The sequence below is a fragment of the Ictidomys tridecemlineatus genome, chromosome 5 (assembly GCF_052094955.1).
Source record: "Ictidomys tridecemlineatus isolate mIctTri1 chromosome 5, mIctTri1.hap1, whole genome shotgun sequence".
Lineage (NCBI taxonomy): Eukaryota > Metazoa > Chordata > Mammalia > Rodentia > Sciuridae > Ictidomys > Ictidomys tridecemlineatus.
Genome location: NC_135481.1, coordinates 119,038,634 through 119,055,881, shown reverse-complemented (window position 1 = coordinate 119,055,881; position 17,248 = coordinate 119,038,634). Strand labels below are relative to the sequence as shown.

General features: G+C 53.9%; 1 protein-coding gene across 7 annotated transcripts in view; it reads right to left on the bottom strand.

The window, feature by feature from the left end:
- Evl (Enah/Vasp-like) overlaps positions 1-17,248 on the bottom strand; it is a 143,316-nt gene that overhangs the window by 45,090 nt on the left and 80,978 nt on the right. For 6 of the 7 annotated variants that reach the window (XM_078050851.1, XM_078050852.1, XM_078050849.1 and 3 more), the window contains exon 2: positions 1,294-1,462. In XM_078050851.1, the coding sequence (XP_077906977.1) occupies positions 1,294-1,462 (169 nt within the window). Of the gene's footprint in view, positions 1-1,293; positions 1,463-16,011; positions 16,121-17,248 lie in introns of those variants that run through there. The other variant, XM_078050850.1, reaches the window with a different exon arrangement.

Genomic DNA, 17,248 nt, shown 5'->3' with positions numbered 1-17,248 from the left:
ATGCTGTCTTCACAGTGTGCCTTGGGAGCAACCCAGAGGCATGAGGGCATCAAGACTTGTCCCAGTAGAAGCCACCGTGTCTGGAGCAGACCCTAGAGTCCAGGAGCTGTACCGGGTAATGGACCTTACGTCAGTGGGCCTCTCAGCCTCCATGACCTCCTTACGTAACGGGCCTCTCAGCCAGGGGATTCCACCCCATTGTCCAGCTCCCATGGGGTGTCGTGGAAATCTGTGCCATGTTATGGTTGTCACCATAATTGGGGCCAAGAGTGCTATATACCCTGTAACCTGTGACCCAGTGTCTTTATAAGGCAGATCCAGAACCAGTGAGTAGGAAGAACAGGCAAGCAGCTTCTAGAGTGTCTGTGGGAAAACCTTCATGCCATAAAGGTTCACAACAAAGGAGAGAGCTGCCCGGACCACCTCATGTCGGGCCTCGAGGTGGGGATGCCCCTTGTAGCCACAGAAACCCAACAGGGCTGTTTTGTCATGGAGACCCATTCAACAGGCAGCACACTAAAAGCAGAACCCAAAAAGTTCCTGTTCTCCTTCCTAACTGCTAACGTTGTGCTTCTTTGGGCCACAGTTGGCAGCCCTTTGCTCCACTGGCCAGAGCTTGCCCTGCAGAGGCTGCCCGAGTCCCTGCTTTAGCGGAGTTTCTCATGGCTGCTGAAAGCCCGCATCTGTGAGCTCCCAACTTACAGCTGGGGACGCACAGTCGGCCTCCGAGGAGACAGGAGAGAGAGTAGGGCACACGTCAAGTCACGTGGTTAAGCCAATAGCCCACATCTGCAGGTCTCGACTTCAGTCTGCATCGTGTCACATACGGCATGGGACACGGGAATCACCTTGCATTCACACAGTATTTACCAGGCGCACTCACAAAAGACTCATCTGATTGGCCCACGATGTACCATCAGGGAGAGAAATAGTCCCATTCTCCACGCATCTCGATACTCTTTCCAAAGTAAGGTGTAAGACTGCTAAACCAACAATCGGAACAGCTGCCGTCCATAGGTTTATGAAGCGCAGGGTAACCGTGCTCTGTATTTTTCAAAGCTTTTTCAATCTACTATTCTATTCTAATCACACAATGACACGGTGAAGAAGGCAGGGTGAAATCACTATCTGCTCATGAAAGTCAGGGGAGTCTGCCTAAGGCCTCATTGGCTGGAGTGCAAGGCTGCAGAGGCAGAATGTGAACCCAGAGCCTCTGGTTCCAAATATTGACCTTTTGCTTTCTGGTCTCTTCCCCGGGGGTGAGGAGTTGGCACTCAGGCCGGGGCCACTCACCTGCTGGTCCTGTAGCTTGACTCCGACGACCCTGAAGCTGTTGCTGGCAGTGTTGTGGTAGATGTTGATGCGGCTGAATCCCTGCTGGCCAGGCTTGATGGGCACCCACTTCTTACTGGTGTCGTCGTAGACCATCACGGAGGCCCGGGCTTGGCAGATGCTCTGTTCACTGCAGAACAAGAAAGACCCGACGTGTCAGCCTCACTCTAGTGGATGGGCGCTGGCTCTGCCTTTTTCTGGAACTGAGGCTACTTGCCATAGGCCTTCTAACTGCCAAACTTGTAGCTGTGTGTGGAAGGGCTGCCCTGGAGGTGATAAGTCCCATTCTTTAAAGGCCACGCGGAGTGAACAGCAGGTTCTGAGCCCAAACTACGAATAGGTGGGAAAAGATGCCCAGCTTTGCTTTCAGGGAAAAGGCACTAGAACCTCTTGAAAGGAATTACTATTACAACTTGCCAGTCACCTACAGTATTCTAGGTACTGCACTAAACAAGGCAACGCACTGAAGCACCTACACTTGACAACTTCAACAGTAGCTACCTATTAACCCTGTTTTTCAAAGAAGAGAGTGGCTCAGAGGCCGAGGGAGATGTATAAGTCCACACAGGTGTTCAGTGATGAATTTGGGATTTCCAACCAGTTCTGTCTTACCCTAGAGCACAGAACACATTGCAACATCCAATGTGATGGGATAGCATTAGAGACACCATGAAGACAATGAAGGGGTTGGGTAATCTAAAGAGTGGGTGACAAATCAAAACAGGCAGGTGGCTGTGCTTCCCTTTGCTGAAGGCATTACCTACAAGGCCACCTCTTCTCTCCAGAGTGATCTGGAAATCCAGGGAAGAAGCAGAAGCAGCCCCTGCAGGGTACATGCTAACACTAAAATTAGGACACAAAAATGCTCTTCCCTTCAGAGCCCCCGGCTCCTCACTACCATCAGCCCAAGAACTTGAATGCAGTTCCAGCCTCGCGCACAGCAGGATCCCCAAATTCAAGGTGTGTGAAAGGTAGGCCGAGGACAGCAGGAAGTAGCAATTATCAGAAATGCCACATAAAGACAACGAGGCCTGTAAGGAAACCTGGAGCCCCAGGACTCGGGAGCAGTAACGGGAGGAAAGCAGGACAATGATAATGGCGGTGAGACGGTGGTCAAGAAATAAGCCACATCCCGTCCCCTTCCTAATCATATTTAAGAAGGCAGGAAACCAAAACATTTGGGAAAGATCTCTCCCCCTAACCCTGTAGCTACTGGGTAACAAAAGTAAAGTTTTAAAAAATAGATTGGTCTTCAGCGACTTGGAACCTGTTGGGTTGGATCCTAAGTGTCCCAGAGGACTGGGCTTCCTGGGACCTGCTCCGTTGCTCAGATTGTGGATGATGGGAAGTCCAGATTTTTACGATCTTAACACCACCTCTGGGCACCCAACTGAACTCTGTGTGCGTGTGATGGGCTCCACCCTGCTGGCTCCTCACTGGGGTCTGGGGCGGCTGTCCATCCCCTGGGCAGGCCTGTGCTGGGGCTTGGTGTGGCTGGCAGTTATGCTGGGACAGAGCAGCCAGGGTTTTGGTCTGTGGTGAGCCACATCCTTTTCCATGACTCATCCTTCATCCCGCCAACACTAAAGGGACAGCACCTACGTTTCTGTGCCTTGAGCTTGGAATACTCTACCCTCTGAGAGAGCTTGGTTAGGAGGAGCTGCCACCTGGTAGTTAAGTCTCTGGGCATGAGGTCTAGTAGAAATCAGAGCAAACCATCATGCACGCTGTCACTCAGACCTGGATGAGTCTCTCAACACAAACTACCTGTGAGCCGAGTTATGGGATCAGCTCTGTCACTTACTGCCATTGATACACCCTGGTGCTCACGGGGATTGGGGGAAGAGGGGATATTTTTCAGATACTTCTCAGGGACTGGAGCCGCCCTTAGATGCAGCAAGGTATCAGCCAACAAAACATGCCTGCATCGTCGTGGTGATCTGGGCTGGATCCCAGCTGCACTGCTTCTGATGTGAACCAAAGCCCGGTGATGACTGGGGGCGTGTGATAGGGTGACGCCTCTGAGGGTCCCTGTGGGCTGCTGTGGAAGTGGCTTTGACCTCCTTCAGGAGAACCTGTCATGGGAGCAGAGCCGACCTATAGTCCCTGGTGTGCACATCAAGGCCGTGTGTTCCCCAGGCCCCTCCAGCTACTGACCAACATGGCAGGGGGACCATGTTGGCCTGTGCTTGCCCATGGTGTGGGGGCAGCCCATGAGCCTGGATTTTCTCAGGGCTGTGCTGTGGTCTGAGAGGGCTCTGCTCTCCCTCCTGCCCTCTTCCTTCACAGACCTCACCCCGGATCCCCCTTGACGCTCTGCTGCCTACTCCTGCTCCCTCCACCCTCCACCAGGCTTTCCCAGAAAATCCTCTACACGCCAACTATCTGCACAGCCTTGGCACTGCTTCTTGCACACACTGTGACGGTGTGGCCCCGTGAGGCCAGGCCCATGTCTGCCTCGTTCTCTGTTGTGCATAGCCGGTGCTTAATAAATGCTCACTGGAGACTCAGTGCTGAGAAGGATCCTAGATGATCTAAGCCTGTTGAGGACCGGTGACACCAAGCCTGTGAGCAACGGGGACAGACTGCTCTCCCCAACAGCCCCTGCTGTCACATGGCCTTGGTTTAGAGCATCTTCCTGGCCTGAATGACACTCTGCTCGCTGCTCTGCAGAGTTGCAGAGGGTGTTCTGCTGCACAACTGAAGGAATGCCTTGGCTCCTCCGTGACCATCCCCACGACACTGCCGGTCCCTTCGCCATCCCTGTGACTCTTCTTTGTCAAGTGCCTCATGTGGCATGTTCTCCTCTAGGGTCTGGGTCCTAAAGCTGGTGTGGCATTTGGGCCTTGGTCTGACAAGCGCACAGAGGCTGGTGAGTGAAGAATGAGATGAGAGGGGAAGGCCAGCCCTGCCCCCGGGAGCTCCCAGCCGGCAGGGCAAGGAGCCAAGGCATCTTCCTGCAGAAATCGCTGTGTGGGCTTCACGAGGGAGACAATCCAGGAAGCAGATGTGGGACTCTAGGCGGAGGAGACAGGCAGCCTGGGCAGGGTACCACGTGGCACGCAGAGCCGCAGGCCCCTGTGGGGGTGAAGCGTACCCGGGGTCCTCCCATACCTTTCAGGGTGTTAGGAGCAGAGACGATGGAAATGGAGTGTTGTACTGGGCTGCCACCTACTAGGTGCTCAAATAGCAGTGACTGTTTTAGTTATTGCAATTATAGCCACAGGTTCCTTTTTTTTTTCCTGTTGTTTTTAACGCTTTAGGTTCAAATTAAACTTGTGGTTAACCAAAACCCCCGGGTGCCCCCATCTGATGAGTGTTGTCTGTTTCTGCTTATTTCATGGCCACTAACAGATCTGAACACAAGGGAAGGCACATTTATTCCACTCGCTTCTGTCTTGCTAGCTTGGGCTTGTTACCCCTCTAGTTTTTGTTTTGGTTTGGTGACTCGTGGTGGCTATCCAGCCCGTGGCTGCCTGGGCTCTGTGCCTCCAAGTACCTCCCCTAGTGAAACCCAAAGTGCAGTGCACGTGTTCTGCAGCATCGTGGTACATGCGAAAAGAGTGAGCTGCTTTTTGAAAGCACATATGTACAAAGTTCTCTTTACTAAATAAAAGGCTATTTCCTTGTCTTTCCCAATGGGACCATGTCCCTAGGACTTTGTGGCCCTGGCCACGGTGCCCGCCTTCCTCGGCTCTGCAAAGGAGAGCAAGGCTGCTGCTCCCAGGCCTAGATCTCCCACAGGACGCTCCTACATAAGCAAACAACAAGTGGTCAGGTGCTGGGACCTCTCCAGCACCTCTCCAGGGTGTTGTCATTGGGGCGGAAGGTGGATGGATTCCCTCAGAAGCTCACGGGCTGCTCAGAGTGGCAGGCCTAACTGATTCTCCTCTCAGGAGAAGACTCTAGAACAGCAGCCTGACTCCCTCCCACAACGGGGTTTGGCACAGGTGTCTGTGGGCCTGCCACTTCCCTGCAGCATCGGGAGACAGATCCAGCAGTCAGCTGCACTCTGTCCACTCGGAGGAGAAATGCTGTGTGACTGTGGGCCTGGCTTCCTCATCTGTACTGAGGGCCTTGCTGACCTCGGAGGTCCCCAGACAAGTGAGCACGCCCTGAGCTCTGCCAAGGAGCCCACACTGGGCCAGAGGGGAGCAGGCTTGGTCTCTGTCCTAGAGTTGGGCTGGCTTTCTTTTTTAGGCCACAGAACTCTTTGGAATAAGTTGAAATATTCCACTTACAAGGAACAAAGGCGACACATCCTGTGTGTTCTGCACACAACTCGGCAGCCTAACTGTGGACCAACAGGAGATTTCCTATCTCAACATAAGAAATCACTGAAGCAGTTGGAGGTAAGACTAACGGACAGAAAAGCTCACAGCACACACCCAGGTGATAGCCACCTGCAGTCGGCCTGTCTCTTGCTCTGTCAGAGCCTAGAAAAGTTCAGGTTCCATGCCCTGAACTATGGGACGCTGGCCCTACCACTCTGGTGGCCAGGAACAAGGTTTCTGAAGTCCCCGAAGCTCGCCTAGGCACTCCATCTTAGCCCGCTCTATCCGAGCACAGCTGACCCGGGCCCTCTGCTCTGTGAACCTCTTTAGGCCTTTCAAAGCACCTGCTACAAGAGCAAGGGCAACAGACACTGCACAGCGGAGAGACCTGCTGGAAAACACGAGGCCAGGGCTGAGCCTGAGAGTCCACGGGACTTGCCCACTGGAGAGAGCTGGCTTTTGCCTGGGCCACACACTTCTCAGTTTGTCCTGTTTCTTGGTGTCTGTCCCACTGGACTGAGAGCTCTTCGAAGGCGGAGGCTCTGCCATATTCCCTTGGTAAACTCCGTCCTTACGGGGTGCAGACACGAGTAGCTGTTGGACAAGTGACTCCAGGAGTGGAAAAAACAGGGCATTTGCGATCATGTGCCCAGGGGACGTCCCTCTTGCAACGCGACACAGTCCATTCTCACAGTGAGCAGCTGCCAGCTACCAGCAGGTGTCACAGATACCATCAGCACTTGGCTTCACCACCGCCTGGGACGGAAGTCAGAAGCCACAACACCGACGACGGTGGCCCACTGTGCAAAGCAGGGCTGCTGGGGCTGCGGCTCCAGGTGCCTCTCAGCTCGGCCAGGCCCGGCCCGGGACAGAGAGCTGCGGGGAGGCTGGCCACAGTGTAACCTCTCTCTGAGGCCTCAGGGAGTGCACGCTCCCTCCTCTGCTCCCGGGAGGGTCCTCTTAGGGCCACACTCTAAGGTTCTCAGGTCTCTTACTGGTTCCCCCAGAAGAGCACGATGGTCCTGTCAGCCGATGCCCCGACTTGGCTGCTCCTTCACACAGCTCAGCCCCTGTGCTGGGGACTCAACTTGTCTCCCCACCAGCACTAGCATCTGCCCATGACCGAGGGGCGTTCTGGAGGAAGGGCATTCAGCGCCCAAGACAGACAGTCCCAGCCAGTGCCTGGGGGAGCACCTGCCAAGCCCTGCGAGCTGACGTGAGCTAGTGCCCACCGAGCTCCCAGCAGCCCCTCGGCCCCTCTGCTTTGCCCCAAGCTCCTGCTCTACATCCTCCTTCACTCCCAAGCCCCCACTGGACCTGGCTTCTGTCCTGAGGTCACACTGAAACAGCTCCAAAGGTTGCCCGACCCTGCTCTGGAATCGATCACCACTGGTGACACCTCATCCTCATTTTGGAAAACCTCCTGACCAACTCAGTCGTCCACTCCCTGGCGCCTCCATTGACCTCTCAGACTCCTCCCAGCCTGCTCAGAGCCTTCTCCCCACTCGCCTCGACATCGAGGGTCCTGAAGCTGGGCCCAGGAAAGGCCTCGCTAGACTAAGAGTCCTCTGCGGAGTGGCTCGAGAACGCGGCTGTGCACGCGCTGGCACCAGCCACAGCAGCCCGCTCCAAGGGGCTGCTCCAGAGTCACTCTCAAGGCTCGGCTTTCCCACACACGCCCTGCTTAGCTCCTTCCTCTTCCCGTGGTTCTCAGAACCACGTGCTGCAAGGCTCAGAAAGCCGCTCCTGGGGCGCTCTCACTCCACTGCAGCAGAGCCTGACCCCAGGGCCCGGGTCTCCCTGTTAACACACGCTCTGGCGGATTCCGCAGCAAGCAGTCCGGGACGAGAACCTCGCCTTCAGACCGCGCTCTTTCACCCCCGAGTTTACCTGATGGCCAGGGTGCTGGCGTCCCTCTGCTGACCCATCTGATCCCAGCCCTCTTTCTAAACTAGGAACCACATCTCCAGCTTCTAGACCTGTCTCGGAGAACTCCAAACCCAACTTATGCAAGCAGGAAGCATTCTTCCCACCATTCCCTGGTTCAGAAAATGGACCCCCAACCCCCGTCCCAAGGTCCCATCTGAAACCTGAAAGTCACTCAATCACTGTCTTGTGCCTGGCTCTCTGTGACAAACAGGCCACCCACTGGACTCTTTCTTTCCTACAGTGCTGGGGATGCAACCTGGGCCACCTGTACCCTAGGCAGATACTCCACCATGGACCCGTGCCCAGCCCCAAAGGACTTCTTAATCTCTCTCCTCTCTGCCCGTCTGTGGTCACTGCCTCAATCCTGGCTGTCTCTCATTGATGTCATGATGGGTTCCTGCTGACCCTCCTGCCTCCAATTCCAAGTCTCCTGACCTCCTTCTGCAGTGTCACCAGAGGTGTTCATCAAAGGCACACCAGATGTGTCTGTGCCCTCACTGGGAGCTCTGCCCCTCCCAGGCTTTGACTCATACAAGCTCCTCAATGCCTCTGCTGTCTCCGTCTGCATCTCACCTTAGCTACCCAATCTCTCCTTCCTCTTTCCTCATCTTCCTGGGAGGTGTGTGGAGGACTCAAAGGCTTGCCAGGTGGAGCTCAGCACGGGGAGTGTGGTCAGCTCCCTGCTCCTGCAGCCCTCGGGCTCCCCACCTTCCCCCGAAGAGCCTAGTCTTGTGGAAATACTCAGGGCCCTAACAGACTCGGTCCCCCATGGCCTCTCTGCCCCAGATCATGCTGTTCCTTCTGCCCAGACACTTCCTCCAGCCTCGCTGATGGGTAGCTCCAAACCCCAGAGCCGAGATATGCTACCTCTTTTAGAAAGCCTTCCTTGAGGCCCCAGGCCGAGTTGGACAGCCTTCCACGAGCCCTCGTCTCACATCCCTTGCCGATCACCGCAGCAGCCCTTCCCAAAGTGTACTGCAAGAAGGGTCCACTCTGGGGCCACTCTGAGGACGATGCCTGCCTCCAGGCCAGGCTCTTCCCTCAAGACAGGCTCCTGGCTGCTGGACAAAGGGCTTAGGCCACGGCTCCCTTCCGCCTGGATGCCTTCCTGCCTGTTGTCTTGGACCTCCAAAGGTCCTCAGATGTGGCTCCAGAATTCTATGTGGAAAAAGTGGGATGTTTTGCTTTTGTTCTTCTTACATGAAAGATTTCAACTCATGTTCTAAAGTGGTCTATGGAATATAGTCTATTGAAAGCCACCAGCGTCAAAGGTCCAAGACAACAGGGCTGACTCTTGGTCTAGTCCCCACAAGCTTCCCTCCTTGCTCTCCTAGACCTGCTGCCGGAGTCCTGCTTGGGAAGTCTCAGACAGGAAAGTGGATGTGTGCACAGTCACTGTGATAGAGCTCGGTCCAGCAGCCAAAGCATGTCCCTGACATTTGGTCTGATTAAAATGACTTTGCTATCATCACTCAAGCAATTAGAAGGAAGAGATTTCCTAAGACGCGCTCTCCTCCCAATCCCCAGTTTGACCCTGAACTTTGTTCATGGCTCAGGTCAAGCATCACCACCTTTAGTGACAGGTCTGTTCACTGCCATTCACTTAACAGCTACTACTACGAGTGGCCATGCTGCTTTGGACCTAGACGTGGCTGCCCTGGGAACTGCAACCTTACAGGGAAAAGACAATCGCAAAATGGGAACCAAGTGCTAGAGGAGGGAGCGTGCTGGGCCTGGGGTAGGAGTGCCCATCTTTAGGGCTAACGCAACATCAGCGATTCACACACAAGGCAGTGCTCGGAGCAGTCCGTGTGCTCAGGAGTTCTCTGCCCCTGGCCTGCTCCGAGGTCCCGTGCGCTTCTCACCAGTTTCAAGATTTCAGGAAAGCTCTTTAGAGCCCATCTGCCTCCAGAGACCATAAGCTCCTGGCTGCATCTGAGCCATCGGAGCCACCAGAGCCCATGTCCTCCTGAGTGTGGGCTACTGCCTGACTTGACAGGCCAGAGCCTGGTAGGTGGCAGAGGAACTCAGAAGTGTTGAATGGGCGCCCTGGAGACAAATGCACCAGTGCAGGCTGTGGGCCCCCTGTGGAGTCCGGATTTGTTCACTGCCTTCTCAGGAGCCTCTGGGCTGGAGCAAGGCGGGCTGGCAGCTGGCTGCGGTTGAGCCAGGACAAGGACCTGGATCAGGAGGCAGGAGCCTCTCTTTGTGAATGCCAGCCTCCCTCTCCAAGGCACCTCCTGTGATAGTTTGGTAGCCCTCTCCTGGGACAGCCTGTGTGATTTCGTGAGAGCTCAAGACAGCCACCCCGAGGTCCCTGCTCCACTTAGCCCACTTCACACTAGGGGACTTGTCTGAAGTCACACTCCTCCACTGTCTTGGACTTGCCCTTTCTCAAACTCTTCCCTGGTCTCTTGTGACACAGTGCCAGCTTTGGCTCCTCTCCAGAATGCTCCTTTTCTGACCACTGTCTTTTCCAAGGAGAGCAGCAGAGAGACAGCACTGGAGGAAGTCTGCTTGGCTGGTGGGGCAGAGGGAGGCCTGGCATCGCCTACAGAGGCCATCGAGCAGAGACCTGGAAGTGAGGCTGGCTGTGCCCTCGGGGGAGGAAGGTGAGGCTCTGCAGGAGGAAGGTGCTGAGCCTCTGGACTAGGTCCTGAATCTGCTGGAGATCCAATAAGACTGAGGAAATAAGTGGGAGAGCAGTGGGCCTGACATGATTGGTGCCCGGCTGACACCATGTTGAACAAGGAAAACGAAATGCCAAAGCTGCACACAGTGAGCCCTCAGTGGAGTTCGCCTGGAGCCGCCCTGTGAGCGCCATGCAGCCATGGCTACCTCAGATTCTTTTAGCCCCTCAGGAGAAAAATAAGGTGGCAGGTCCCTCCTGGGCCCGGAGAAGCACTCTCCTTCTGGGGGCCTGTCTTTGGGGAGTGTCCCAGGACCACTAGAAATATTGCCAAGATCCAAAGGAGGGACAGTGGACCACCCCCAGGCCTCGCTGTGGGCAGTCTCCACACCCTTGCACCTGTACCCTCCTGCAGCTCTCCTCACCTGTCACCTCCAGAAAGAGCAACTCCTGGACCCCAGGAGAAGCAGGCCGATGCTCCCTGCTGGCCCCTCCCCTTCACTCTGCCCAACATGCACGTCCTGTTTATCCCTCCCCCTGGGACTCAGCAGGAGAACCGAGGCAGGCTGACTTCTGTTTGCTTTTTGAAGTACTGTTTATCACTGTGGCTCCAGTTACTGGGACCCCAGGATGGCTGGGTAAAAATCTGAATAACACTGGCTGGTACACTTGCTGAACTCTGCTGAGTGTTATTTGTTGGCAATCAAGGATTTCTGGTGGGGGACAGGGGACCGTGACTCACTTGGGCTCTGGCCACCTCTGCTTTCTCTTGGTCTATTTCTGCATTCATTGAAAAACAAACCAAGAAAACATGCACTTACTGAGCACCAACTGTATACCGAATGCATTCCCAGGCTCAAGGCTTAAAAGAAACTCAACTATCTGTTGAATACAAGATGTGGTCTGTCCCCAGGTGGAGGGCACACATGAGTGCACATGCAGAGTCACTCTGAGTCCTCTGAGGTGCTCTCAAGGCGAACCACCGGGGCAAGAAAGGCCCGTTCATTCCACCCGGGGCTCCAGGGAGGCTGCCAGGGGGACAGAGACTTTTCAAGGAGGGAGTGACCCTTGGAGGAAAAGGGAGGTGTCAGCAAAGGCACAAGGCTGGGGGGCTGGGTGAGTGCCACCTCCCAGATCACCCTTGGTGGCAATGTTCTTTCCCACACCTACTCCAGGGGAAGGAGAAACCCGCTCCATGCCAGGATGTCACAATGCAGGGATTGAGAAACAGACACCTGGAGTCCCAGAGGTGCCCAGCTGACAAACAGCCCGCGGGGATTGTTTCCGATGGTGGAGATAGGCTGAGAGGCCGACACGCAGACACGCCTGTGCTCAGCCACACACCTCACCGCTGCCTCCTACACAGGGGCTTTCTCACTCCACTAGGCAAAGCAGAAAACCAACTCCCACTTTCCAAAAATTATTTTGAAGCGGTTTTCCCTTCCACTTTCTAGTTGAAGAATTTCGAACATACAGAAATGTACACTCTTGTCCCAGCATTTTGCCATATGTGACTTAGATATTTCCTTTTTTTTTTTTTTGCCCCCTGGATTATCTGAAAGTAAGCTGCAGATATGATGGTTCAGTCCTGGGTTCTTGACAATGTTGTTTAAAATAACAAGGTTCTGGCTAGGGGTGTGCCTCAGTGGGAGAGGCCCTGGGCTCTATCCCCAGCACTGAAAAATATCCTTATTTTTTTATTTTTAGTCATGTGAGGTTGGCGAATACAATATCCTTATCACACCAAAGGGAATCAATAATTTCTTAACAAATCTAATACAGAGGTCACTTATATTCCTGAGAATGTTTCTGATGACTTGGACCAGGCCCCACCCCTGCACAGCCCACGGTTGTGCTATCTGTTAACTCTTTTTAAAGATAGGATTAGGGTTATTTTGTGGGGGAAAGGTACTGGGGATTGAATCCAAAGGTGCTTTACCACTGAGCTACACCCCAGGCCTTTTTAGTTTTGGGGACAGGGACACTTTACTGGCATTCCTGAGGCCACCAGATAGCATCTCTTTATATATGTTAATGCCACCTGCACTGACCATTGCTGTGATTTGGATGAGTGTCCTTCAAAGGTCCCCAGGTGGTGGGACCTAAGAGGTGGGCCTAGGGTCACTGGGGGTGTGCACTTGAAAGATACGCTGGGACCAGGGTCTCTTCCTCTCAGTCTTTTTCTGCTGCCTGGCTCACGGTGGTTTGCTCCACCCCACAATGCCACCGTGACGTGCTGCCCTTGCCAGGGCCCAGAGTAATGGGGCTGCCCACCTGGGATGGGAACCTTCACACCTGGGAGCTAAACAACCATTTTCTCTTTATGAGTTGATCGCATCAAATATTTGTTCCAGCCGTGAGGTTGGTGAATACAACCACGTTTGAGAGTAAAATGAAAATATATCAGTGTACATTTTGCTAGCTGACAACATCAAAACGCATCATTGTATCGGGAAAGTTCCACTGGGTGTTTATGGGGTAAGAGCGAAGAAGGCAAAAGAAGTCTCAGTATCACTATATGGTTTTGACTCAGAAGCCAAAAAGGTCAGTTTCCTGACTGAATTTAGAGAACGGCTACAGACAGCACCAAACACAGTGGATTAGGTCTGCATGCATCACCACGGAGACTGCGTGCCTGAGCCCTGTTTTGGTGAATGAGAGACATTGAGAGAGGCTTTGGGTAACTGTGCCTGCGCCCCGAGTCTGGCCCATTCATCCCCTCTTCCAGCCACATGGAGGGAGGAAAGGATCACCCACCACGGGCAATCCAATCCACACGTTTGCCTCTTCTCCCCACAGCCACGTCCTGGACGCACAGGCAGCTACTCCTCCCCCCTGTGACACGAGTGGAATCGGACACAAGTCCTTCCTCAGTGAGTGAGTGACGTGACTGAAGGTGATGCGTACCTTGGGAAAACCCAAAGCATAACAACAACAGGGGCCGGGCGGGTGGGACCTCCTGTCACCCCCATGGGCAACGATCACTTCTGCTGTGTATCCTGCGGCCATACCCTGCTATCAGCAGGAACCTGGCCCCCAGCTCCTGCACGCTCTACTCTTCCTGCCATGCTGCTTGGTCCTCCCCCAGGCCCTCCTCTCCTCTGTGAGTGCATCCCCCTCTTCCCAGGGCAGAGGCCAGCGCTGGCTCCTGTGTAGAGCAGGGAGCGTGGCATCTGGAGCGGGAGGTGTGAGCCAGGCCTGGGCCCCTCACTCACTGGCTGTTTCTGGTCCAGCTCCTCTCTCCCTCTTTGTCTAGAAATGCACTGTGGGTATTTGTGAAGAAGTCAGGCACTGCCGACCGCCATGAGGCCACACTGGGCAGCAGATGGCTGCATCTGTGGGAACAACAGCTGCACACGGCCTTTCCCAGGTACAATCCACTGCCACAACAAGCCCCTGGCTGCCTTCAGGAGGATGGCCCTGGAATCTCAGACCTGGCCCAGGCAGGCTGCTACCTGTTCATCTGCAGGCCCAGGCTTCTTTCTAGAATCTTCCACTCTCCCCAAGTTGCCTATGTGTGCTCTTTCCCCTCCCTATGAAGAGGACACACCACCTCTTTGGCTCTGCTGGGATCTGGTGTTCACTCCTCCTTCTCCTCCTTCACATGTCCCTGTGCATGACAAGGGATCTTTAGGCCATGTTCTTCTGCTGGTCTGTCAATGTCAGTTTACTTCGGAGGTCCAGCTACAAAGCCTGGGGAGGGAAGGGTGCTCCTCCCCACGCTTGCTCCCTTCAGGACTCTTGTGGGAATCATCACAACATTCTGTGTGCTGCCATGTGCTCGGTAGTGTTTCCAGAGGGAGGGGTGCCAGAGCTGGGGCTCACAAGGTGCATCTCTGTGGTAGGAAGCTCTCTGTGGCCCCTGGAGGCCAGGGTAACTCGGAGTCTGGCTCCCATGGGGTCCCCACTCTGCAAGGGCCTGCTCCCAAGGCTGCAGTGCTACAGCTTGGCTGATGCTGCTGTCTGCACAGTCACCTTGGGTGGGTCATGGTCTGCCTGTGGACAAGCACAAACAGCCCTGATGGGGGTTGAGGCACCAGGGAACCTGAGATCTATCTGGTTCTGCACATTCAGCACAGAGAAGTCCCACTGGATGCTGGGCCTTGAGAGCTGAACCGGGTCAGCAGTCTTCAGACTTCAAAATCAACATCCCCACCACCATACCACACTTTTACCCCTCAGTGGAACGTGGGGGAACGCACACATGAAGAGAGCAGGGTACCACGGGCTGAGGCGGAGGGTAAGCAGGGAGCACTGATGTACACAGCTCTGCACAGCTGGTCCCCAAGGCCTTCCACATGGAGAGTCCTCAGATTTCTTTCTTTTTTTTTCTTTTGGTACTGGGAATTGAACCCAGGGTGTCCTACCACTGAGCAACATCCTCAGCCTTTTTATTTTTTATTTCGAGATACATCTTGCTAAGTTGCCCAGGCAGGCCTTGAACCTTACGATCCTCCTGCCTCAGCCTCCCCTGTCGCTGGGATTTCAGGCACGCACCACTGAGCCTGGCAGCTTCTCAGACTTCTAAATTTTAACAGACCTTTAAAAAATCTTGCTGTGCACCCTCCCCATTTACTCCAGACTGTTTTCTGCCATCAGTGATTGACAGAGTGGAGTGAGCTGCCTAAACTTTTCACCACTGAATTTACAACTGAAAATGGCTTTGGAAGTGAATGTGCCTTTGAATGGAAAGCATTCCACAGTGCCACCCACAAGTCCTTCAAAGCTAAAGGAGATTTACTAAAGTGATAGAGAACTGGCTGCAAAGGAGCAGGAATAAAGCCACCAAAACCCCAAACAACGAAACCTTTGTTTCCCATGTGATTGGACTGGGCCTGGAGATAATGGGTCCAGCCATGGCAGAGAGGGCCAGAAGGTAAGAGCCATGGTCCCCTCACTGCCCGGCAGGAACGCTGGACAGGACCCACCTTTCTTTGCTCCAGTTGTAGGCAAGCAGCTGTGCACCTTGGGCAAGCCCCACCGCTTGGTAGAGGCTAAGCCTCCCTGCCATGGGCAGGAGCTGTGACACCTTCCTTGTCCACCCAAGGGGGCAAAGGACTCACAGAGGACAACTGCTGACTAGCACTTTGGGAACTGTGATAGGAAGCTCTCTGGGGCCCCTGGAGGCCAGGGTAACTCAGAGTTTTTACAGTGAGGGATCATTATTTTATGCTAAGACACAAAGCTCTAATGAAGAGTCAATCAAAAAAGTCCCAAATCCCAGAGAATGAAACTGCTCTGTCACCTATCATCTTCTATGAGGTCACAGGGTAGAGGACACTCAGTCCAAACCACAGTGTTGGCTTTGGGAAGAGCATTCACAATGCACAGGTTTGCAGACCCACAGATGCTCCCGCACCTTCCACAGCCATAGTCTATGGGACCAGTGGTCTAAGGCCTTGATTCTCTGGCAAGTCAGTGTCCCTGCTATTACAGTTCATCAAGTTTCTATTGAAAAAGAAACCTGGGTTCTCCCCTCCTGCCAAACAACCTGCCCCAGGCCATCCAGGAAAGAAGGACCAGGACGCTCCAACCACACCACTGAGCCAAGAGCAGCCCCTCTCCCTAGTGAGGCAGATGGCCAACTTCTAATAAGGCTGTGGCTTAGAAGCCTTTCAAGGTCACAGGCATGAAGAGACACAGGTCTGGGAATGGAAAGACCAGCAGATGGACAGTGAGATCACTAGCTTGCTGTGTGACCTTGGGTAAGTCCCTTGCCCTCTGGCCCCAGATTCCCCAGTCACTGACTGAAATAACAGAGACCTGGGAGATTCCTCCGGCCCTCATCATTAGGATGCTGGGTTTCCTCTTGACATCCCTCTGTGCCCTGTGGGTCCCAGTACTCACACCGTGGCCATGGCTGAAAGGCTGCAGCCCAGGGGCGTCCTGTGCTCCACCAGGCTGCGTGGGTCAGAGGACCACAGACCCTCTGAAGGCAGGGACTTGATTTTTAGACTCTACTTAAAACCAAACAGGAAAAGGAAGTTGAACCAGAGACAAAGGGGAAACAAACCCAAGTTAAAAACTGAAACCCAGGGAGAAAATAGAGAAACAAGAAGCTGGCAGGGCAGGGCCCACCATGTGGGCGGCTGGTGGTGTGACAGAGAAGCCTGAGACCGAAACCTCAGGCTTCTGGGAACTTCCTGTAAGGGCTGGGGTGGCCGAGGCAGAGCCAGGAGAGACAGAGCTGTGGTGTAGCGCTACCAGCGACCAGCAGCTCTGGTCTCCACTAAGTCAAAGCCATTTGGGGTCTGGGCCTGGGTTTTGTCTGAGTATACAGTGCAGGGTCAGCACAGATGACTTTCTGCGGGCCTCTATGAGGAGGAGGCAAGAACTCAGGAGAGTTTTAGCTGATCTTCCAGAGAACAGACTACAGGGTGATGTTTTAATAGGTGGCAAAGCCTTAATGTTTGACTCTGGAGTAAAATCTGTTTTCTGCTGAGGACACACTTTGTGGTTCAGCCAGCAACTTACAGTTTGAAAGGAAACTGGCAGAACCCTGGGGACTTAGCATTGCCACCTCGTCAATAAGCGACCCCGTGGCCTGTGTCCCCAGCTGTTTAACAGGGTTAGTAATCCTGGCTTTGCCTATCCCCCCATGTTCTCATGGAAAGGAGACCCATTCTTAAGCTGGCTTTCACAGTTTACTGAACACCTACCAAGAGTCATGCACCGAGCGAGAAGCCAGAAATCTAACCGGGAGGGCGGCAGCACTTGTCCTGGGAGGGCCTTGGCATTCAAAAAGGGGAGACCACAGGAAATGGCCATGCAATGTTCAGTGCAAGAGAAAGGTCTGTTCTATTCTAACTGGAGAGATGGATGTATTCCTCATGCTGGAACGTGCTTTACAGGTTTTAAAGTCAGGCATTTCCTGTTAAGTTCTGTGTTAGCTGCAACCCAGAATTCTGACATATTGTGGTTTTCATTTTTACTGCTCAAAGCATTTGCGATTTTCCCTTGTGATTTCTTCTTCTATCCATGGATTATCCATGGTTTGTTTGATTTTGAAATAGCTGGTGTTTCCTACTCTGTTGCTGTTTATTTCTAGCTTAATTCTGCTGTGGTCCGAGGACAGGATCAGGAT